Source organism: Aphelocoma coerulescens, chromosome 1A (genome assembly GCF_041296385.1).
Source record: "Aphelocoma coerulescens isolate FSJ_1873_10779 chromosome 1A, UR_Acoe_1.0, whole genome shotgun sequence".
Classification (NCBI taxonomy): Eukaryota; Metazoa; Chordata; class Aves; order Passeriformes; family Corvidae; genus Aphelocoma; species Aphelocoma coerulescens.
In genome coordinates, this window is record NC_091014.1 from 40,939,245 (window position 1) to 40,963,307 (window position 24,063).

The following is a 24,063-nucleotide window of genomic DNA, read 5'->3' on the forward strand; positions in this document are numbered from 1 at the left end:
GAGCTGGACTTGTTTTGTGCATGACCTTCACACCAGAGTGTGTAAGATTTACACTGGGTTCACTAAAGGGAGTTTAGTTACTGTGCATACAGTCCCTTTCTTGATTCAATAGTTGGTTGAGTGAAGTACAAAGGGTGGTTATTTACACAGAAAACAGTAAGAGGACATTAATCTAAATTTAAAGAACTGAATATGAGGAAGACAATCAGAGGATTTGAAAGATCAGTCTGCATGAGACTGGTAGAGAGAAGAAACTTTTTTTCTTAAAAAATGCAGTTTCAGACAGATTTAGATGTGGATGAAAAAAGAAATTCCAGAAAAGCTAAAGTGTCGTAGCTCAAAAAGATGCCTAGTTTTATGAGTGGAAAAGAGACATACCAAAATTAGCTAAAAAGCAGTAAGACTTTGAGATGGAGAGTGAGAAAATGAGTGTAGCCCTTTTGATACAGTTAGGATCCAATGTCAGGATCCAATAGGTTTATGATCTCAGTTCTGTATTGAACTAATTGAAATGGTTTTTCTTCTGATTTCTGTATTGCAGAACCAGACTCCCCACCTCAAAACTTAGAATTAATAAATGTAACTGCAACAGAAATAAATCTGAGATGGTTACCACCTGAGCAGCCTAATGGTCTCATAACTCATTATGAAGTTCTGTACAGTGATTCCAATGATTTTTTCATTAAAAATACCTCATCTACAAGTATATCCCTGAGTGAAGTGAAGCCATATACTCTTTACAACATCTCAGTAAGGGCATTCACCAGACTTGGCCATGGGAATCAGTCATCTTTTCCACTTCTGGTCAGAACTTCTGAAACTGGTGAGTACATTATATTATTTTAAAAATGAAAATTTGTGAGAAGAAGCTGCTTATGATAACCTTTGATGGCCAGGAGATAAGATTTAATAATTTGAAAAGTATTTGCTTGCTTTGCAAGGCACTAAGTTTGAATCCAGTTTTTCTCTTTTATATACAAAGCAAAAGAGCAAAGCCAGGTGCTTGGTCAGGGATGGGGAGCCAAGAGCCCGGGGTCCTCAGGCCAGCTGGGCAGAGGCCTCACTTGCCAGGACTCATCTCACCACCCTGCTGTGAGGAGCGCAGGGCAGGTGAGGGGTGGCAGCCAGGGCCAGTCTGGGGTGCCAAACACTTCATGCTGACATGGCAGGTCTGAGGTCAAGCCAGGAAAGAAAGTTCACAAATTTGGTGACGGTAACCAAACCAGATACAGTCCAGTGCCAGCTGCAGGCCTGCAGGGGGGAAGCCAAGCTGAGGCCTGGCTGCCATGTCAGGCAGGGACTGGATGCAAGGCAGGGACTGGATCAGTGGGCCCATGGCCAAGCACAGCCATGACAGCGGCGAAGCAGGAGCTGTAATTCAGACAGGGGCAAAGCATGAGAGCCCTTGCTGAAAGCAGCTCCCCGAGGCCAGTGGTCAGCCCTGGCCACAGCCTCCCCACAGCATTGCCTGCCAGAAGGAGGAGGCAGCCCTTGACTACACTGGCCCTGAGTCCCAGCATCCAAGAGAGGGGTTACTTCCAGGGCCCCTCCAGCAGCATGTTTGGCTCCCTTTTTTTCGTGCGAGTATTTATACTGTTTGTGTAGAGGACCCAGGAAAAAGAAAGAAAATGCATGTTGCAAGTGTAAATTATGGTAGCACAACATGAAAAATATCCTAGTAATAGCTAACTTGAAGCATTGCAGTGATAGCTCTGGAATGTTAGAAGGAAAGTTTAGTGTCATGCTCCAGGTTTTTTAATATGGCATATTAAGATGATTTCTATCAATTTTTTTAAAATTACCTTGTTGTTACTGTGTGTATCTGAGTGGTTTTGATCTTCCAATCCATCCCCTTTTAAAATGTATTTCATAAAAAAAATAGGATACAAATCCAAATGTTTACAATGTGTTTCATTGAAACCAATTTATAAAAATTCTTTCCAAATCAATGAAACTGACTGAAACCTTCTATAATTTTTTTCTTCTAGTTCCTGATTCTGCACCAGAAAACATAACCTATAGGAACATCTCATCCATGGAAATTGAATTATCATTTTTTCCACCATCCATTCCCAATGGAATCGTACAGACCTACACAATATATCTCACGAGGACTAATGGGACTGAGCAAAGAGTCATAAACACTACTCTTCTGACATTACGTATCACAGGCCAGTATATAATAATCTGGAACTTATGGCAACTGTAAGTTGTTCTGAGAAGTGTGCAACAGCCAGACAGAGGTATATTAGTTCATTGGTTGGACCTGGTCCTTTTTGCCCTACATAAAGTTTTTTGCTCCCTGTCCTAAGAAATAACCTGTGTCTTGCCATGATGTGGTGAAGTGGGCATTAAATGGTATAGAGTCTAACATATATCTCCCTGTATTTTAGATGTTTAAAGTACAAGGAACTTCAATAGCTATCTTTGCAGACCTATCATTGTAACAAAGTAAACCTTCAAGTCACCTGCATATCTTTATGATTTTATTTTGGATAAAAATATTGGGTAAAACATTCTGGATAAAAAACTTCCTTTTCCACTCACCTTTGCATCTTTTCCTGAGTTCTGTCAGTATTGCTGAGGCATGTCACAGCAATTAGTGCTGGGATCTCAGTACCTTCACTGCAACATTTTTGGAGTACAGCCAAGGACAAACTGCAATGCATTCTAGGAATATGAAGTATTAACTGGTAATTAGGGCTTTGCCCCTTCTTTTGCAAAATACTTTGTGCTCCAAGAGTTCCCAATGCTTATTTCAGTCTCTAATGATATAGTTAAGTGTGATAGGCTTATTCACCACTTCAAAAATACTTACACTATTTTGTCCAATTGAATGGTTGTTTTATTGAAATATTCTTTTTTATTTAGATTTAAATAAATATACAGAATATACTGTAGAAGTGTCTGCTAGTACCGCAATTGGGGAGGGCGTTCGTAGTTCACCTCTGCATATACTAACTGATGAAGATGGTAAGTCAGAAGAGAAGTTTCAGTACATCGTTGTCTACCTGTATTCTTAATTTCCTCTTACACTTCATGTCAGATGTTTTTAAGTTTTATGCATTTTTTGGCAGTTATGTCTCTCCATTGCTATCTATGTATCTACACACAAACATACATCATATATCTATCTGTCTATCTACCAAAAGATTTATCAAGCTATATGAAACGTCTCAATTGCTGTACGTGGACTTTTGGCCTTACCAATACCTTATGAATTTGAAGAATCTTAATGTACTCATATTATTTTAATCTGATACATGACATGGTAGAATTAAATACTGTATTCGGTTTTTCAGTCATGAGAGCTGGGGAAAAGGAAAACCACAAAAAGCCAGTTTGAATTGCCCAGGGACATTTCTGTGGGTTTTTTTGGGGAAAGATTTTTGTATTCTTCTAAACAGATGCATGTACCGATACACCTAGATAGATATGAAATTATTAATATTATGAAAATGACCGAAGTCCATCATCTGTAGCACTAGACTTCCAAACTGAGAAGGGGAGTGTTCTGCACTGCAGGCTGAGGGTAGAAGACAGTTGTTGCAACCCCTGCTAATTTGTACAGTAGGTCACAAATCAGCAGAGTAACCTTAAAATTATAGTTGTACTTTCAGTACACAATGTAGTTGTGGGAAGTTATCATTGGTCACCTCTCTAGATTCTGCCAGGGAATTCTGAAAAAAAAATTCATAGCAAAAATCTTAACTTAGGTGCTGTGAGACACATTTTGGAGAAGGCTGTGTCTGTTCCTCTCCATTGATTAGGGAGGAAATCTCTGGGAATCTATTCTAAAGTGGCGTTGACACAAGCAACCCACCAGCCACACCATCAGTATAAAAACTTTGCTCAAGAGTTATGTTAGTGGAGCAGACTGAAAAGAGCTCATTTGGATAAATCCATTTTTTTAGCAGAGAGTATTTTTATTTAGAGCAATGTAGTTTCTATTCTTTAGGAAAAAAATCCTCTGAATAAGAATTGTAGAATGAACTAGACATGTCAAAAAGATGACATTCACTGTATGACAGATCTTTTATTATGTAGCCACTGAGGATAATATAACAAGTAAAACAAAATACAGCTGTTAACATTTTTCGCTGGTATATAGAATTCAGTGAAACTTCATTAATGAACAATATAAAAGAGTTTTTCCTATAATATAAAGAGTTATAAAACCTTTATGCCAACTTTCAATTAGTCAAAGCAACAAGAAGTGAAAAACAACAATATTTATAATACACCACATGTTCCGTATTCACAGGAACACAGTGTTCCAAGGTTCAGACCAAATGTTTCATAGATTTGCTAATAGTTATGCTCATATTCTCAATTTTCATGCATGACTACAGCTATGACCTGAATTTTTAGTGCATGATGCTCTTCAGTTTAATTTGAGAAAAACAAATGTAATTCTAATATTACTTTATAGTGATACATAGGTCTGTGAATCAAGATGAAGATAAAGATTCATTTCTCAATAGCATGCTGACAATAAAGCAGTATTGCTTATGCATACATGAGTTATTTTTCCTCAGTAAAATTAATAAGAACCTTAGAAAAAAATCAAACATGGTCTAACATTTTCATTTACTTACAATGTTTCCCTACAGAGTTGGGATAGGGTGTCATCTAGAGATCATCTTAAAATGAATTTTAAGGGTCTCAGTGAATGTCTGTCTTTTAATTCGCCCTTGTGACATGTTAAATGTATGAATGTGGTCCTTATCTGATGGAGTGAATAGATTTTATCACTGTCTCGTATCCCACAATTTTGTAATTTCTCAATGCCATGCCTATCTGTTTTTCCACCTTTTGGTGTTTTGTATTATTCTTTACAGCATCTTTTTTTCCTCAGGGGAACTATTATGCTGTACTTTACATGTGCTCATATCTATAAAGGTCTTGCTTTTGTTAGAAGGGAAAAAAAATTACAGCAATGTACTTGGGCAGTAGGTGAGTCACTGTGACCTAGCCACTGCTCTGTTTTCTCATGAAGTACTTTTTCCATTGAATCACAGAAACAGATGTTCTAACACCACCATGCAAAATCTTCTTTTATCATCTGTCAGAAAAAGGAAAAGAAGCTGTGCCTTAACATTAGCTGATGGATACTGTACCCCTGTGGTACAAGGTTAATTTTCTATCACAAATAATTAAAAGCCCATTTAAGGATGCTGTGTATCCCATCGATCTTAGCTGTTCAACAAGATGCTGTGTCCTGTTCTCTCATTTTATAGCTCCAAGTTCTCCTCCACAAGCCCTCTCTGTAAAACAGTTGTTGGGTGTCACTGTGAAGTTGTCATGGAAACCACCACTGGAGCCAAATGGAATTATCCTCTATTACACAGTTTATGTCTGGTAAGATTTTTCTGGAAGTAGTTCTGAGGATAAATGTTAATCTGTAACCTATCAGGAATGTTAGGTTTTTATTACACAATATGTTGATTACATGTTTTGGGAGAACAAAAATTCATCCAGCACTTAAAATACTAGACTTTTGTATGTGCAAATCCAGAGTAGCCAAAAACTGGGGGAACAATTTCAGCATTTTGTAAGAATCCTCAACATTTTTCCAAACGTTATGCTGTAGTAAGTGAATTCAAATTTAAACTAGAGCATGGTGACTATTTTCATTATATTCTGATTAGGCCTGCTGCACGGCAGGGCACAAACCCATGCTGAATTGTCAAGGAGATTTGAAATGGGCTTAAAATAGAGAACTATTGCCTCCTCTTTTAGACAGTAAGAGCCATGTTCAGAGTTTTTGTATGAGCTATCAATTATGTCTGCTGTTATATTTTGTTTTTATTACATTAATAGCAAATGAGTATTTTTAACAGATACTTTTCATTTATTTTGTTTTAGTTTTTTCTATCTAACCTTTTTTCCCATTTTTTCCCTCCTGACATCCTGCTGTGATATTTTTTCACCTTTACAAAGGAGTTTTGTCACTTTAAAACTTGCAGCTTCTGTCCTATTCCTTGCATAACATAGTTTGGTCGAGTGACATGGCATCTCTTCAGAGATCTGTAACTTCTATTGGGAGTGAAAGTATTTTTTATTGATCACTATTAATATATTGCATCTGTGCTTTACCATTTTATTGCCAGTACTAAGGTGCAGGAATCAAACACTAAAGTGAACATTATGAGATGTAAACCAGATGTGCAAATCCGCAGTTGTTATGGGCACACTACTCTTGAGCTTACATTATTTTATCATTATTTGACAGTTTTGGGGTAGGGTTTGGCCTCAGTCACTACTGATTTTTTTTTTTTTTAATTGTAATTTCTAGTTAAGTTGATAATAAAGTGAAGAGGAGCAAGGTCTTCTTTTCAGAAAAGTTAAATTTGTCTTCTCTTGTTAATTCTACTCTATTGGGAATGTCTGTTGCTCTTTCAAATGATGACTGTCCTCGAGCTAGGGAAGAGTTACTTCATGATAAGGGCTATATTTTCGATACACACTGTGTTCAAAGAATTGGGGTTATGCAAGTTTTCATCCTTATGTTCCCTTATAACTTACTGCTTTTGTTACTATGAGAAAAGATTTAGCCAGAAGTATTTTTTAAAAAAACTCTTAAATGATCTGTCTTTCTAAATATTTCAATTAAGCAACCACATAATCTCTTGCTGTAAGCCTTGCCCCATATTCTTTTTGCTCTGTCTTGTCTGTCGTTACTGTGCCATACCTAAATTTAGAGAGGCTTTATGTATCATGTTAAGGCAAGGACATTGGAGAAAAACTCCCTTTGCCTTCAAAGGGGCCATAACTTCACTCCTTCCTTGGCAGGGAGGGAGGGGGGTGGAGGAAGGAGAGTAATTTCAAGTATTTAACAGAGTTGTCTCTACAGTTTCATAAAATGCATTGCAGGGGGAGATTTGACAAGGCAAACTGTCGTGCCATATAGTTGCTGCTCTTGGGAGGTATTCAATATATTTTGGAGGAGATTGTTAATCCCAGTGCTTCTCAATAAAGCAGAAGGAAGAAGGTTACTACAGATGTTAAATAAATGTTCCTTCACTTAAATATTTTGCAACAGTTGTAGAGAATTTAGTAACGTTTCTTTAGCTGATTTGGAACAAGAATCCACAACAAAGAGAATAGAGAGGGTGATATCTGCAATGTTTTGTTATATTTCATGGAATTTTTCAGAAGACAAGGTGGTTTTGGGTGCTAGGGAGTATCAAAGAAACTTTCTTCCTGCCTTGAGCCTACAAACTCATACTCCCTAAATGTAATTTTTCAGTATTAAAGGTGCAATTAACAAAATTGCTGAACTTGTATGTAGCCATTGTTTTTTGGCATTATCCTTTTCTGCAAATTTTTGTGAGATACTTGTTGACTAGATCTATTTTGAGGTACAGATTTTTAAGAAAATATGGTACCTGTATTTATCAAATGAAAGTATGCAATTTCTTAGAATCTCTGTTGTTTGCATTTTTGAAAAATGCTGTTTAAGACCTTTTGTAATATTTTTCTTCATTAAGATTTATTGGCTTAACTTATTCTGCTAAGTACTTTCTCGCTGTCTGCAAAGACTGCGCTCAGTTTGATTACTGTTTTCTTATTTTTATTGCGATCTCAGTTGTTTCTAAACAGAAAATCAACTTCCCTTGAAATACCTCAAGCTTTTGTTCTTCTTTCTATGCCTAGTTGTGGAAATGTTTTTTGACAACTCAGACGTAAAAATGTAGTTACTCAAGAGTAGAAATGTTTGCAGCACTAAGCTGTGAATTTTCTTCTTACTTAAATTATAACCAGATACGTATTTCCATACTAAGAATACATTGGGCAAAGATCCAGGAAAAGATGTCTTTCTTTGTATAGGGTTTGATAAGCACAGCTGCAATCTCTTGTAAATTTAACTGACTATTAAAAATGTCAGAAGTTTGGGAAAAATGTAAATGTTAACTTTCTCTGTTGCAAAGAGTGTTTCCCATGTCAAGTGACATTCCACTCAAAATCTGAGGGTTAAGGAGGATTTTTTTTTTCATTCTCATACATTTTCTCATTCCATTTATTTGTTAATTTAACCTTATTTCAGATATATTAGGTGGTGATTTTTGCTAATGGGACAGTCATCCAGTTATCAAAGGATGAAAATGTAGTGGTTTTGAATCACTTTTTTCTTTTTTTTAGTGTTAGAACACATTGTCATTTGTGAAGAGCTTCACAGTGACTCCTGGAGTAAGACATTTTGTTTTACTTATCAAATTATCATCTCTGTATGAAATCCTATTAGAGACACAGGACACCTACTCATATAGAAATCTTTGAAAGAATGGAATGTTAGGTTTTTATTTTCCTCCTTTTTTTTTTTTTTTAAAGATTACATTAACTTTACAAGGAATAATGACTTTAAAATGAATAAAGACTTTTTGAATTCAAGTTAGTTAGTTCTGTATCTTATTTTACTTTCTGATAATCATTTCATACCTATGCTAATAGCAGTGTTTTATTAATGTTACATCTTACAGTCTTTCTAGGCGGGTTTTGACCTGACTAGAGTTCCATTCTGATCCTCTGCTACATTCCACCAGAATTAACTCAGCACCAGCTAATTCCTGTTCCATATCATCTTCTATTATTCCATTTATAACTTCAGCCTTCTGACCAATTTCACAGTGTCACAGTAGGGCATGCTCCCTGCTATAATCTTTTTATATTTCGCTATTCCTGTCCAGGGAGACAGTTTAGTTATGCCCTACTTTGTCCTTCCCAAGGGTACCACATAACCATTTGAAAGCAGCTAAGAGATAGAAATACTCCTCCTTAGTTATTTCATATAGCCATTGTCTTTGTTGATGTAATTTATAAACATATTTCTGTGGGGTATTGGCGTGTTATTATTTTAAGGAACAAACTGAAGACCCCTACCTCGATGTCACAGTACAAAAGTTAGTTTTTCACCATAAAAGACAAAAAGTTATCCTAGCCTATTTTAAAAACCTAAACTACTTGTATTTAACACAATATTGCATTTTTCAGTTTTACAACGAATGCCATAATTGTATATAGAGAGATATGGCGTGTGTATATAATTAATAAAATACTTTTTTCTTTAGGAATAAAATGTCAAAGAGGAGTGTAAATGTAACAGAAACATCACTGGAGTTGACAGACCTAGAATATAACTATGAGTATAGTGCTTACCTAACAGCAAGTACAAGATTTGGAGATGGCAACATAAAAAGTGATACTATAACATTCAGAACTTCTGAAGGAGGTAAGCTTATATACACTACGAACCTTTATTTTCATTCAGCCTTAAAATTCTGTCAGCCTTATTTAAGTTAATAAAGCCACTGAAGTAGAAGTGACATTTGACTTGTCAAGAAGAGACATGCTACCTGTCTGTGTGGCTCTATCCTTGTGTCTACGTGTATCTATGGCTCTATAAAATTATGATCGGTATTTATGTTAACTTATACTGAGAAAAAAATAGCATTTCTCTTCAGAACAGGTAAGATCCAAATAATTTCATTCTAAACTTTGAAATAAATTATTTCTGTAATATATTTTAATAGATCCTTACTTTAAGCTGCTGTGACCAACTTCCGATAGGGAAAATACTTAGAGTATCCCTCTCAAATCTGAAATATTTTTAATATGAAAATGAACTCTGTAAGTGTACATTGATTTGTTTATTCTATTTTAATTATTTTATACTTCCAACATGGAAAGTGACTTTTATATGATCATACTGTATACTGATCTTTGAAAGTCATTCAGTTTAAGTACTGTGTCTGGTTTTGCAACAATCATATTGATGTGGTTCCAAAATAGGTGTATGTAGGCATACTTCAGAATCATCCTGCATAGATAAAGCAATTCCCCAATGCACAGCCACTGGCAGGATTAGCATCTATCGAAGCCATCCCTCCAAAGTCTGTCTACATCATCAGGTTGTAGGTTCTTACAGTCATTGCTATTAAAGCTGTTATGGAAATATGAATTGACTTTATAGGGACAGACTTTTAGTAACTGGTCCTGGGATTCCCCTTCCAATTAATATTTTAGTATTTTACACAAACTAGAGCAGCACAAAGCAAGAGAGATACATGACTTAGGGTGTTCAGTACTCTACTGCATGTTCTGTACAGCACTTTCTTGGATGCTGAGAAGTATGGATTTAAATTCTCCTAAGCTGACTTAAGGAATTGAATTTAGCTCTCCTACATCGCTGTGTTACTGAGAAGAACCATATGCTGCTATTCTTTATAAAACAGGAGGAGAGATTAATTGAAGAAGTCTTACAGAGGTCTTCCTGCACATTTAATAGGCTGAGAAAAGAGGAAAAAAGTGAAATTTTCATACTGTCCAAGTTATGTACCTGGTTTACCCACAAAGGTTGGGAGACTAAATTCTGTTTATAATCAGAGAGAACAAGGCTTTTAATTTAGGTTTTGTGAAACAAGTCCTTTTTTTCCCTACTAACTGTATTTGGAGTATACAGACCTAACTGTGTCAACTTCAGTGTCTGCAAATTAGATTTTCTATGTGCACAAAGCAGTAAGTACAGGACAAATTCTATAAGAAAACTCTATCTGTTCACAAATGCAACTAAATACAAATATGGTTGAAAAAGTGTTTTAAAAATTCATTTTTACATATACAATTTTATTTCATTTTTTTTGTGAAGCATTTTCTATACCATAATCAGAAATACATTTAATTTGCCATAGGATGCTGTAAAATCTACCATAGTGGATGTTCCTCAGGTACTAAAATGTACAAAACCCTGAGATAGAAAAGCTTTAGGTGTGCTAAAACTTAACATTTTTCCAGCACCAAGCGATGCACCGAAAGATGTTACATACAGAAACCTTACTTCCACATCAATAATGCTATTCTGGTCTCCTCCTCAAAAGCCTAATGGAAATATACTGTACTACTCAGTTTATTTCAAAAATAATTCAGGAATATTCGTACAGGTAAGCTTACTTTTATATTCTTTTGTAGAAGTCAATGAAATGTTCTAAAAATTACTTAAAGATTAAATCAATTTTATGGTTATCAATAAATTGGTTTTTCATATTTCCTTTATCATGATGTAGTATTTTAACTTACAAAGGCAGAAGCATATCTTGTAATCATAAGTTACATTGTGTATCCCACTGAGCATTCCTATCATTAAGCATTAAAGCCAATAGATTTTGTGTAATATTCCATTATGCAAAGTTTATATGTACATGTATCTATATAAATATATGCACACGTGTGCTTAATACATATATGCTTAACATATGTAATGGATAGACTCAAGACCCACTACATGCATGGCACATCCTCAAGAGTGTTTATTTTAGTCTAATCTATCAATGACATTTCTGGTTCTGGTTTTACTTTTTAATACATGTTTGTACAGTATTGAAAATATGAAGGTAATATAAAAGTAGGGAGCACATTTTTACTTCATATTTTTCTTACTCTCTGGAGGAAATTACTGTTTACTATACTGAAGCAAAGATATTGATACTCTGATGTTAAAGCTTAAAAGACAAATAAAATCTTATAAATAATATTTTGGTGATTTATTTTCACATAGGTTTTTTTGCTGTTGCTGCTTTCATCCTTAATTATGCACTACACATTGATTTTATATATAATCTTTCTGTTCTCCTTTCTATGAATATCTTATGGTACAGAAATATAATAAGGGAAATAAGCTTCCTTTACAGGTCTTTTGTCACAAGTTTTACACATATGGAAGAAAAACAAGAAATATAAATTCATTTAGAAAATTATGTATGGAAAATAACCTTGACTGCATAAATTTATGCTCAAGATATGTTTAAGGTGAAGTATGCATGTGTTTGAGGATAACTAGAAAAAGTGTTTACAAATGTTACAAATACCTGTGAGTGAGTAGTTGCTGCCATACTTCAGTGTGTACACTTCTCTGACTTCTGTGGAGGTATGTGGTTGCCTGGCTCTGCATAGTTTCAGGTGCAAGCAGGACTGTGCCATGAGTTCACATTCTGATTAAAACTGAGATTAAAATCAGGGCTACAGCTCAGAACATAGACTCTTTTTGCACACACTGCTATAGCAACAGCATTTTTCTTAACAAATCTCTGGACCAACCTTTACATCAGTGCGCCTGAACTAGCCCATCCTATGAAGTACATCTCAAGAAATTTTGGAGGAGGGCTATGGACTTGGACTATTCCTGCCTTTAGGAAGGTGCAGCTCTGAGATGAATGAGTAAGGTGAAGCTGATACACTGAGAGAGGAAGAGAAAATCCCCCAGGATGTGCCCAGGACTCTGGAAATAAAGGAGGAAGATAGGGAAGGTGGAGCACGGTAGCATTGGCCCAGCAAGGCAAGGGTCCAATTTTATTATCCTGTGATGCAGTCAGACAGGGAAAGGACGGTGGCACAAGTGGAAGTTAATCATGCTTTGGCATATTATGAGGTGGATAGCAGGAAAGTGCTGACAGTAGCTCTACTTCTGTGTGTGGAAACTACCATTTTCATCATTTTGACTTTGATTTTTATCTCATCCCTCTGCCGTCAGAAGATAGGTTTCAGCTGCTGTTGCATCTGTCTCTTATTGCCCATGGGATATGAACATTAATCTCTCAAATCACGATCAAATCTTAATCTGTCTGCTCTCTTTAACTCCTTCTGCCCTTCACATCCTGTCTGCTCACTGCTTAGCATAACAACTACCATATCTACGCTGCAGTCCTATTCTGTACCTTGGCATGCCTCTGGGTGCAAGACAGATTTCAAACAGGTAAAAAAAGCCAACTCATTTCTGTGAGATATTTTATATTACTCTTTTTACAACAGAGAAATGCATGTGTGAAAGTCAGCCTGATATGTGACTATTTATATATATATATATATGACATATACAGACAGTTGTAAGCGGCACGAGTATGCATACGTATAGCTTACAACTATCTGTAACTTAGAAGTATAACCATGTAATTGTAGGATCTGTTGCTAAGTTTTGTATTGCACACATTTGGAAAGAAAGAATCCTCAGCTGAAATAGTCTGCGTCAAGGTAACCATTCTGCTTATGTTTATCCAAACTGTATTTTCAGTTTGAGAAATTATACAGGAGAATTTAAAAAGTAGGTATCTTTTCACGTTTCACATTTTCATGTTGTAGGCAGCCATTCTCTATCAGTCTTTCCTCTGTTTCTTTGTCAGGACATAATTCCAGAGGCCCAAGTCTTAAAGAATATCTTCTACATGCCTGAAAATCCACCCTTGCTGAAGAATATCAAGCAAGTTAACATCTCCCAGTGCTTTCATAATCTGAAATAGATTAAAAAGTCATACTAAAACTGGTGCTATTCTGTTGTCTCAATTTCTCAGTTCTCACACATTCTCAAACTTCTCAGGCATATTAAAACCAAATTATATAAACTACTGACTATTAATATGTTAAAACTAGGAAGTTAATATCTGCAGAGTGTTTTATTTAGGAAAAAAAACCCAAATATATAAAAGACCTGAGATAAAAGATACAGTTTACTCCTTTACATGATGCAGAAACTTGAATTTTCCTTCACAAAGGGAAAATTTATGTACCTTCGTAAGTCAGAAAAATAATATATAGTTTCTTTGCTTTACTGGTCTACATGAAAAATAACACTGCAGCTGTCCAGTCAGAAGGCCTGGGATGCTCAGACATAAGGTTCAGAACCAGAATAGCAGAAGGAAATATTTAGTGATGGAGATTAGATTTAAGGATTTTGGTAGATGAGTGGGCTGTTTCTATGGGGATGCTGACAGTTGTAAAAGAAAATGTGTCAGAGAGGGAGGAATGACTGGTAGCCAGCTAGAAGAAGCCATTACCTGCATTAGGCTAGGTTCCAGTTCAGCTTTGTATTTCATCTTCTGCTGTCATAGGTCTAGGGAATATGCTACTTCTTGGTATATATATCCTGTCCAAGTGCTGTAAAGATAAGACATGTATGCTGACCAAGAGTACTTCCTTCACAGATGACATGACACTGTACCTTTTCTTCACATCACTTCTCTGTGACACTGCTGGGTTCCTACAATTCAAGCTTTCACTGTCTGCAGTAGCAGCTTTGCAAGTTTTGCTCCATGATGCCTTGCCTGGTGCTTGAAGCAATCATACTGCCCACTTTTTAGTCTTATCAAGGAAATAAGTCAAAGACTCTGTGGAAGTAATTGTCTCATGGCTAAATAATCAACCTATGGAAGATATAATTGATTTGAATAAACTCTTTTATTCAATCTCTATATACTTGTGTTTTGATTAGCAAGAAAGTGGGAAAGGTGCTAATTACAAATATAAATTTATGCTTCAATAAAATTCCCCAGTGTAGCAATTTTAGTACAGATGAAAAATGTCCTGCTCTGACAAACCAGACAGGGGAACCAGGAGCAAAGTGCTGAAAAAAAGCCTATGATCCTTCTAGCAACTGAACATCAGACCCCAAATCATCCAACCTCTACCTCAAGCCAGTTGAAGTGAATATGACTGGATACAGTTCAGAGTGAAATTCAACTTGGGCTACCCTTGGGATGCAGACAAGGGATGCAAACAATGTGCTATATTACTTAACAACCAAACATTTTCTTTCACCAATATGACCAAAGTAGGGGTAAAAAGGGGAACTTCCCTAAAATAAACTGCAAGTTTTTAAAAAGCTGGTCTCAGAATGGCAGAGCACACAAAAAGGAAATAACTTCACTTAGGTTTTTACTGGAACAGTGACTATTACAGTCCTTGAAGCATGGTTTGGATTAGCCCTCACAGTGTCACCACTCACATGATTGCCAGAGTCGTGTGTGTGATCCTCCGACTTGAAACAAGAATGCAACACAATGAACCTAAAGAAGAAAACAGAACAGGGGAAAAAGGTTAAAAGTGAAGAAGAGCATCACCATATTTCCATATACAGCTAATTACAGCTTTATGCCCCTGGAAATATCCGCCGCTTCCTGAGGTGAAGAAGATACTAGTTTCTGCTGACACTTTCATGGCTTGAGTGTATTGCTTACACTTAGCTGCTTTTAATAATCTGATACTTTGCTATGTCGAAACTTCTTTCATGTATGGATGAAGAAAGGGACAGAAGGAAGAATTTCTTCAGCTGTAGCCAAAGATCCTAAGCTGTTTGCTTTCATCTGCAGCCACAGTTAATTGTAAAACTTCCTATAGTGTTCTATCCCCAGGGTACAATTAGTACAAGTTTCATCTTTTCTCAGTTTGTACCCACACAGTTCTTCCTGCTCACTGTTACTCTTAATTATGTGTTCCTTTTTTTTCCTAATATGTTGTCATATCAGTAGTTTGAGATAGTCTCCACTCCTTGGGCTCCTCAAAGTAAAGGAACTACCTCTCAAAATAGTTTTTGTTGACCCACCAAAACCCTGTTAATAATATTCACGTTGGTTCACTGAGTCCTTAACTGCCAGACAGCTGGCTAAATTGTAAAGGTATGCTTTTTAAACTAAGAGTTGAATTTTCAGCTGTTCATACCAATAAACTCCCATTAAATCTAGGATCAAAAATTGATGTGGTAGCCTTGACATTTTTACCTTGAATACTCAGGTTATTATTTAAGGGCTTATTAAAAAAAGTCTCATTATTAGATGTTATAAATTACTAATCATTGCTAACAGCAATAATAATAATAAGAAGAATAACAAAAAGAGGGTATTAAAATGCTTCTTCTGGGCCAGATGATGTATTCTGTCATACCCTGCTTAAGTATTAGAAAGTTTAATTAAATACCTGAGAATTGGATCCACTGTTTCCAGTATCTTAACCTACCAAATGTAACACAAAGCTCTTTCCAGCCTTTTTCAGTTAGGTATGAAGCTAGTGTGAAATCCAAGCTAATTTTAGAAGAAAGTAATATATTTAGGTGGATTTTTTTGTATTTTGACTGATGTTGGCTTAACTTAATCTTTTGGGCAAAACTAACAGCGTGCATATATTCAGTTAATAGGAGTGGATATAAAAATTTGTACTCACAATTTGTTTAGCTTCTGTTCTGCATTCAAAAAAAAAGGCTTAAATTTTCACTGCCAAACAAACTGTTTACTTATTTATGTTATGTAAGTACTAGTGACTGCAGGCAAAACTAGGTCTCAGGTACAGGTATAAGAATCTCAGGGAAATGGATGAGAGTGTCACCTATTGTTTTCTGAAAAAATAAAAATATTTTGCCCATAAAAAATATTGATGTGTTGCATTAAATATATAAATTGATATGTTTTGGTGACAGATATCAAGATTGTGTACTGAACTATCAGTTTATACAGTATTGATTCAGCTGTGATAGGGCACATAACAGTGACTTCTTCAGTAGGAACTTTCCTCATGGGAAATATAATCCATTTTTCAGTATGCAGTTTTAGCATGTCTGTGCTTATATGTGGTATTTCTAAATTTTAACATCCAAATATTTCTGTTGCCTTTCTCCTGCTTTAATAAGTTTGCTCTCACAGCCTCACTTTTTCAGAAAAGCATTTACTTGAAAGCTAACTTGGTTTTTAAAGAAGTGGAGGATGTGGATTAGATCTAACACCAAAAATAGGAGGCTGGCCAAATAGCTGGAATTCATCAGGGGCTTAGGAAAAATAAATCTCACCCTGAAAATGTTGCTATGTAGAAAAATTAGGACTTCTTTGGTCCTGAGAAGTGCTGTCCATGCCATCTGCTCAATGGAACAATGTGGCTGTCAGAGAGGAATGCTACTGGCTCTTTGAATCAGCAGCAAAGATTTGACCCAATGCTTGATCTGAATATGCCTATGGGCTAAATAACTTCTCAACAATTTTCAAATCATGAAACAAATTGTGTTGGATCCTCTAAGTCAGGTTCCTGTAAAGCAGTGGATGATTAAACACATTCGCTTATGTGGTATAGCTGAACTTACATAAATAATATGCTTTATAGTTTTTCTTTTCATCTTCCAAAGTTGTTGATTCTAAACAGGAATAGCCTCCTTAGAAGTGCTGATCTGAAGCACTAACCTATTGCTGTAGTCACAGTATTAGTGACATTTTCTTACACAGTTCAAAAGAAAGTGGGTCTAGGTTCTGCTGCTATCCTTTCATTAGCAAGTAACTGAAGAAAGGAAAAAAATTCTGTTGCTGCCTTTGTTTTAACACGGTCCACTCACTATAGACATTTTCTTAGAGATAATGGCATGTTTTTATTGGGAGGGACAACTAACAAAAGGAAGTGTTTATCAAGTGATGCAGTGAGATCTCTGCGACTGAAAGTTTTAAGTTCAAAATCTACTCTCATAAAAATAGATTAGAGAGGGAAGACCTTTGATTTGATTAATAATGATCAGCCAAGGCATGCGTGATTCAGGTAATCTATGAGCAATTAGTAGATGTTGCTTTTTTTTTTGTAATTTTCTGGATGAAATATGGATAAACACACTGGAATATAACAGTTTTAATCTCTGAACTGGCATTCAACAATTACAAACAAGAGGAGAAGACAATTATGTACTCTGTAGTATTACAAGCAGTAAAAATAGACATCATACAATCGAGTATTTCAGCAAAAATCAGTACTCATTAGGAGTCAAAGTATAGGTTTATGTCTTCTGAATACTATGGTGAATCATGTCTGCTGCTGATGCTGGTGGTGATGGCTAAATGGGGAACTAGAAAGAGAAATCAGTGATTAAAAGCATTTTAAGCGGTAACATTTTCTTTTTTTTTCCCTTTAGAATTTCACAAGTCATGGTAATGACAGCAACATCAGTGTATCTCCATTTGTAGTGCTGGATGACTTGGCAAAATACAGCCATTATATTTTATGGTTAACTGCAAGCACAGCATTTGGAGATGGAAACAAAACCAGCGAAAAAATAGATGTGCACACAGATCAGGATAGTAAGTTAATAACTTTTTTAGTGCTCATTGTATATCAGTGCTTATATTTATTAAATATTCTCTAACTTAAAAATTATTTTACTGTTATGATGGCAAAGTCAAAAACATATCATTGAGCGGTTTTGAATGCTGCAATATTTATCTTTGCCAGGAGGGCATTTTGATCTAAGTCTTTGAAATACTAACATAGCTCAAAAGCCTCTGTGTATACAAGCAATAAAATTATTGTCTTAAGCTGTCATTAAGACTCTTTTCTTAAACAAATTTAACAGAGATGATTATTCATATATGCCTTCAACTATTTTTCTTTTGATATTGAAACAAAAAATCATTTTTAAAAGTTGTAAAAAATATTACAACTGACATTTTCAGACTAATTATATTTTGAACAGTTATTTCTGGCTTGGGTTTGGATGTTTTATTACTGTAATCCATGCATTTAATTTTTTGCTTATTATCTCTCATAGTCCCAGAAGGTTTTGTTGAAAATCTGGTCTATCAAAACATTTCCTCATCTTCTGTAAATGTAAGCTGGCTTCCACCATCCCAGCCAAATGGCTTAGTCTTCTTTCATGTTTCTCTAAGTTTAATGCAACTGGGAACCAGTAAGACATTATCTTTCCTTACTTACAACATGAGCATAATTTTTGATGATCTGGAGAAATATACTGATTACATTCTGAAAATCACACCAGCCACTGATAAAGGATCTTCCGAACGGCATGCTCTAAGTCTTCATATAAGAACTGATGAAGATGGTAAGATTTTTTATTAATTCCTAAGGAAATGTATAAAAAAACCCCAAATAACTTTCTAAAAGAAAAAAAAATGTGTTTAATTTTCTTGTGTCACTTAAAGTTTTTTTGTTATACAGTGACACAAACAGCTGCTACACATTTCTGCTTTGACACCATGAAATGGAATTTTTCATTCTAACTCTTATTTTTCTGAGGTTATCCTTGTTTTTCTCTTTATTGTTTCTTCATATAGTCCCAGAATCAGCACCTGTAATCAAAACATTTTCAAATCTCTCAACTACCTCAGTTATGCTTTCATGGGACCCTCCTATTAAGCCAAATGGTATTATAATACGTTATGATTTAAACCTATATGGGCCAGAAAGGAATAACTCATTCTCTACCACCAATAATTTTATCATCTTGGAAGACCTTCTGCCATTCACATTGTACAGCATTTATGCAGCTGCAAGAACAATAAAAGGACCCGGTCCATCTGCTGTGCTTCAGTTCTACACAGATGAGTCAGGTGAGAAAATTCAATTGTAACCAACTTCAAAATATCAGCCTTATGTTCCTGCATCCATCTTAGATCTGAGCATCAGACCTGTTGAAATGAAGAATTAATTTTCCATTGGTCTGTGGGTGAAGAGCTTTCAGAAGGAAACACTGCAAGACAAGTGTTTCTGAGTGCTCCTCCTCCTGCCACACTGTGCAAGAGGAGGTCACATTCTGCGTAGGATTACAAAAATAACTCCGTGAAGAAATATCTTTTGCCTTTGGAATGTGTTATTGTTTGCAAAGCGTCAGGGATTTTGAAGCAAGCAACAGTACCTTTCCCTTCATCTGCCCATGTAATTGAAAAATGATAAAACATGTAAATATTTCTGACAAACTGACACAGTTTTCCTTTACATGGACCTTCTCTTTTGCAGTGCCATTAGCTCTGCTGCATGGTAAATGACATATCTTTTAAATATATCAGTTGTGCTCCATATATGATGTAGAAAGCAAAGTATACCTCATTCCAGTTATATATGTAATATGGCTTTTGTAAATGTCTTAGTTCTGACAGTAGGGATGTTTAAGTGATTAATAGTTTTGTTAGATCTCTAAGAAGATCCCTTGCTGACTAAACATGTATTCTGGATTAATGGAATTTGTTTCATGTCAAAGAAGAAGAAGAAAGATTGAAATAACAATGAAGTACTGTTAGCTTGAGTTTAGATACAAATGTAAACAAAAGTACCTACGTTCTCTGCATGTGCAAAGTGTTTTGTTTTGTTTGGATTATTTGTGATTTGGAACTCAATAGCATTTCTCTTTTGCAGTGCCATTAGCTCCACCCCAGAACTTGACCATTATCAACTACACCGCAGATTCTGTGTGGCTAAAATGGGATCCAAGTCCCCAGTCAAATGGTGTTATTATGAGATATAATTTTAAGATTTATCAGAACAACACTGAAAAACTATTTTTTTGGGTATGTTTTTAATTGAGTGTATAATTTTTTAAAATATTTTTTCATGCTTTAGGAAAAATGATATCGCAAATATTTTAAATATCATGCTCCTAGAATTATGAAGTTCCTATAAATTCCTATTTGCTGAGACAGTTTAATTCCCTTCCCACCATACCTGTAATTCAACTTTTCAAATGAAACAGAAAAAAATTGTTTGATGTTAACTTGCTTTGAGCTTCTGATGTTTCACTAATGGTGAGATTTAGTAATCTTAATTTGTATTTTAGTGTAAGCTTGATGTTAGAAAATGACAGAAGTTACTTGCCTTGTGGCTACCTTTGTTTAGCTATTTAATATCTATGGACTTTCAAGATTCAAAAAGACAGTAATTCCTAGTCATCTTATAAAATAGTAAAACTGTTCAGAGGTCTTCATTTAAAAAAAAATGCAGAATAAGAATAACTGAGTAAATTGTAACTGAAATAGCTGCTATATAAATGTTCACGTTCAAACATGCCTTGCATAAACAGGTCCAAGGAGTTGAGTGGTAGGTTTTAGGTTTTTTTTTAATAAAAAAATTCTTCATCAATCTATGTATCTAGTTAAGGTAAAGTAAAAGAAATTAGAAGCTATCTCTTCCACTGCAGAGGTGTAGTAAGGAAGTAGAAGGTAAGAGGGATTGATGTGAAGCTGGAAAGGGTTTTCAGTATTTGACTGAAAGCTACTCAGAGTGAAAGAGGCAAAACTATGGCTGTAAATCCTCTGTTCATTTCAGTAGGTTCAAGGTGAAGCCCGCAATGTTCCTAGAGATTAATTGTGTACTAATAATTTTTCCTTCCTTAAGAACATTTCAGGTTCAAACCATGAGGCGAACCTTGTTGGGTTAGAACCATACAGCCCCTATTTTATCAGTGTCTCTGCATTTACCAAGCTTGGGAATGGCAATCAGTTCAGTAATGCTGTCCAATTTACAACGATGGAATCAGGTTAGATGTGACTTTTTCTAAGCTGGAGTTCTGTTTAAATATATTTATATTTATTTTCCTTGTATGGCTGAACAAAAGTCTTCCTCATCTCTCCAAAGAAAACACAACCTAACACTACCTCACTGTCTCTTGCCTGTGTAGCACCGATTCACATTCCTGTTGTAGACTGGGTTTGAAGTTTGATTTCGGAAGTGTAGAATTAAAAATGCCCTCATCTGAAATGAGAGGCTTATATGGCTACTATAAATCTTTTAATAGCAACACAGATAAAGGGAGGAAAATTAGATAGGTATCAGTCTTTGCAGATCAAAGCAGTAATTCAGATCCCTATGAAAATAACTGAAACATTAGCAGTATCAAAAGCAGCTGGACAAAAGATTGGCAAATGGACTGGAAATTGTATTAGACAAATAGAAATTTTTAATTTTTTTTTTTATAATTTATTTTAGGATGGAAGCTAGACAATAAAAGTGAAATACCTAACTTTCACTAAAGAGAGCCTGTGGGTTTGTGAAACTGGCCATCGTGCAAAACTGTAGCTCCTTTGCCAGGTCAGAGCAACCCCCCGGCTCTGTAAGGGCTGTCAGTGCCAGGGGACTAGCATGGGTTAGGGGGCTCCCAGGTTCCTTTACACCATTAGCAAAGGGAGCAGACAAAATATCAAAAGATCCCATATGATGACTACAGGTTTGCTAAGATCATGCTTCCAGTGAGAGATTCTTTCCAGAACTGGTAAACCAGAGGTTCTTGGAAAAAGTTATGCTGTTTATTGTACCCAAGAGTTACAACACCATCAGAAATCTGGACCATCACTAAGCTGGTTCAGTTTGGCTATTGGACCCATGCTGCTGAAGGTGGTCCTGCTCAAGAACCATGGTCATCTGTCAGTTGTTTCATTTCATCACTGACATTCCATACTTGTGGTACTTTTTTCAGTTCTCTTTAACCAATTGTTCATAAGTAATTGCTCTATTTTCAACATGATTATTATATTTTCTACCTTCATTAATTTTTTATGAGCATTTAAAAATTTTCTTCTGCTGGAACCAGCAAATAGATGGGGAACAGTAAGATAAAATGATTCATATGAAAGCTCTGAAACCTGCCCAGTGACTTATGTACAGAGAAGTGCGATATAGTCCCTGAAAGAAATAAGGCTGACATAAATAAGGGAACAGATAAATAAGGAACTTCTGCTGTTGATGTGGTTGCTATGTATATGGAGTAGGTATATGGAGTATGTATATTATGTATGTTATAAACACCATGTTTAAAAAATCATGGTGAAAATACAAGCAAAAGTTTTGTCAGGAAAACAAAACTGAAGCACGCAACTAGGAAAAAGCCAGATAGATGGCCTCTTCTGTCTCGAGAACTAACATTGGTCACATTTATAGTAGTTGGAAATGAACAATCTAATGAGGACAAAGACATACTTTTGTTCCTTTAATGTGTTTCTTTTATTAATTTGTCTGAAACTGCAGTGTTTGACTCTTGCTATGAACATTGGGTTTGCTTCTCTAATGATATTGTTCTGTGACTACAATTTTAATGTGTATATGTGTTAATCTTTGGTGCATGTGCATCTTTTAAGTGCCAGATGCTGTACAGAACTTTCATTGTATTGCAACGAGTTGGCAATCAATCCTATTGCAGTGGGACCCTCCTGCTTCAGCCAACGGTGTAATTACACATTACATCATAACTGTTGAAGGAAATTCTACAAATTTTTCATCTTATGATACACTGCATACTTTTAGAAATCTGATTTCTAATGTTACTTATGAAATTAAAATAAAAGCTGCAACATCTGCTGGTGATGGTGAAGAACAGATATGCAATGCCAGCACCCTTCCAGAAAAAGGTAACTAAAATTATTCAAGTTAATTTTTTAAATTTAATTTAAATGATGACTATGAAACAAGCAGGCATAAAAAGCCTGCTTCAATACAGGCAGTTAAATCACTCTGTTGTTTAAATTTCTTGCTAATAGTGAATGAAGAGAAACAGGGCTTCCTCTTTGTCCTGTTTTAGAACCCACCTAGTGATGAGAGTAAATTGCCATTTTAAAAAACACAGAGAGAACACATTTTTCTGTGTGAGTTTGAATAGTTATTTTATTGATTTATGATCAACTATTACTTTTTTTCTTATAGTATCTGCCTTATTCCTAGTGTATTTAGGATATTTGAGACTGTAAGTCTGAAAATATTTTTGGGAGTGAAATTTTTGTTGTTTTGTTTTTACTAGCTGACAGTGGTATGAATTCATTGATAATAAAGCTGTTCAGAATTCAGGAAATTGAGAAGAATTTAGCTTCTACAAGCAGACTTTGTCATAACTTTTGATGGTTAGGATTTTTTTAAACAAGAAAGAAAATTGTGAGCTAAATCCAAAGAAAAATGTAGACAGGTTTTCTGGCGTTGAAGTGAAAAATTGTTACCCAAAATCTGTCTTACTTTCTCTCTCCACACACACACTTCACACTTCACCTAATCTTGGCTGTGTTTTCACTTGACATATGAAACATGGAGATGATATTCTGTGCAAAATACAGTGTCAATTCTGTGTGAACAGCTATGTACCTATCTTCTAAACTGAAATTGGAGAGGAGTTCAATTCTCAATCCAGGAAGCCAAGGCCTGTTTCAGGCCTTTTCTTCAGTCAGGGATAATTTCTACGCTTGGGACTATTTATTGGGGTTTTTTTCTTCTTTGGTTATAATTTCATATAAAAATTAAAAAAATTATTTTCAGCAAGAAAGATTCAGAAAAGATTTCACTTTTCTGCTAAATTACAGGAGCAATTACTGCATTTAGCTCATTTTTTGGTGTTTTCTTAAGTGATATCAAATTATGCAATAGAGTTGAGGAAGTCTCTATTTCAGAACAGCTGGATAATTAGGAAACACAGGGGTGGGATAAAGGACCACAACTGTACCCCTCGAGACTTAGAAACCAAACCTAGCTTTTGCAATACTTTATTACTAAGTTATTCAATAACTTAAAAGATGA

General features: G+C 35.4%; 1 protein-coding gene across 5 annotated transcripts in view; it reads left to right on the plus strand.

Moving 5' to 3' along the window:
• Positions 1 to 24,063, plus strand: part of PTPRQ (protein tyrosine phosphatase receptor type Q) — a 129,583-nt gene that overhangs the window by 46,153 nt on the left and 59,367 nt on the right. For 4 of the 5 annotated variants that reach the window (XM_068999669.1, XM_068999644.1, XM_068999652.1 and 1 more), the window contains 12 exons: positions 542 to 823; positions 1,989 to 2,171; positions 2,872 to 2,973; positions 5,241 to 5,361; positions 9,072 to 9,232; positions 10,795 to 10,940; positions 17,699 to 17,864; positions 18,332 to 18,622; positions 18,855 to 19,130; positions 19,933 to 20,084; positions 20,908 to 21,049; positions 22,644 to 22,913. In XM_068999669.1, coding sequence (XP_068855770.1) covers positions 542 to 823; positions 1,989 to 2,171; positions 2,872 to 2,973; positions 5,241 to 5,361; positions 9,072 to 9,232; positions 10,795 to 10,940; positions 17,699 to 17,864; positions 18,332 to 18,622; positions 18,855 to 19,130; positions 19,933 to 20,084; positions 20,908 to 21,049; positions 22,644 to 22,913 — 2,292 coding nt within the window. The remainder of the gene's footprint in view (positions 1 to 541; positions 824 to 1,988; positions 2,172 to 2,871; positions 2,974 to 5,240; positions 5,362 to 9,071; positions 9,233 to 10,794; positions 10,941 to 17,698; positions 17,865 to 18,331; positions 18,623 to 18,854; positions 19,131 to 19,932; positions 20,085 to 20,907; positions 21,050 to 22,643; positions 22,914 to 24,063) is intronic. The other variant, XM_068999659.1, reaches the window with a different exon arrangement.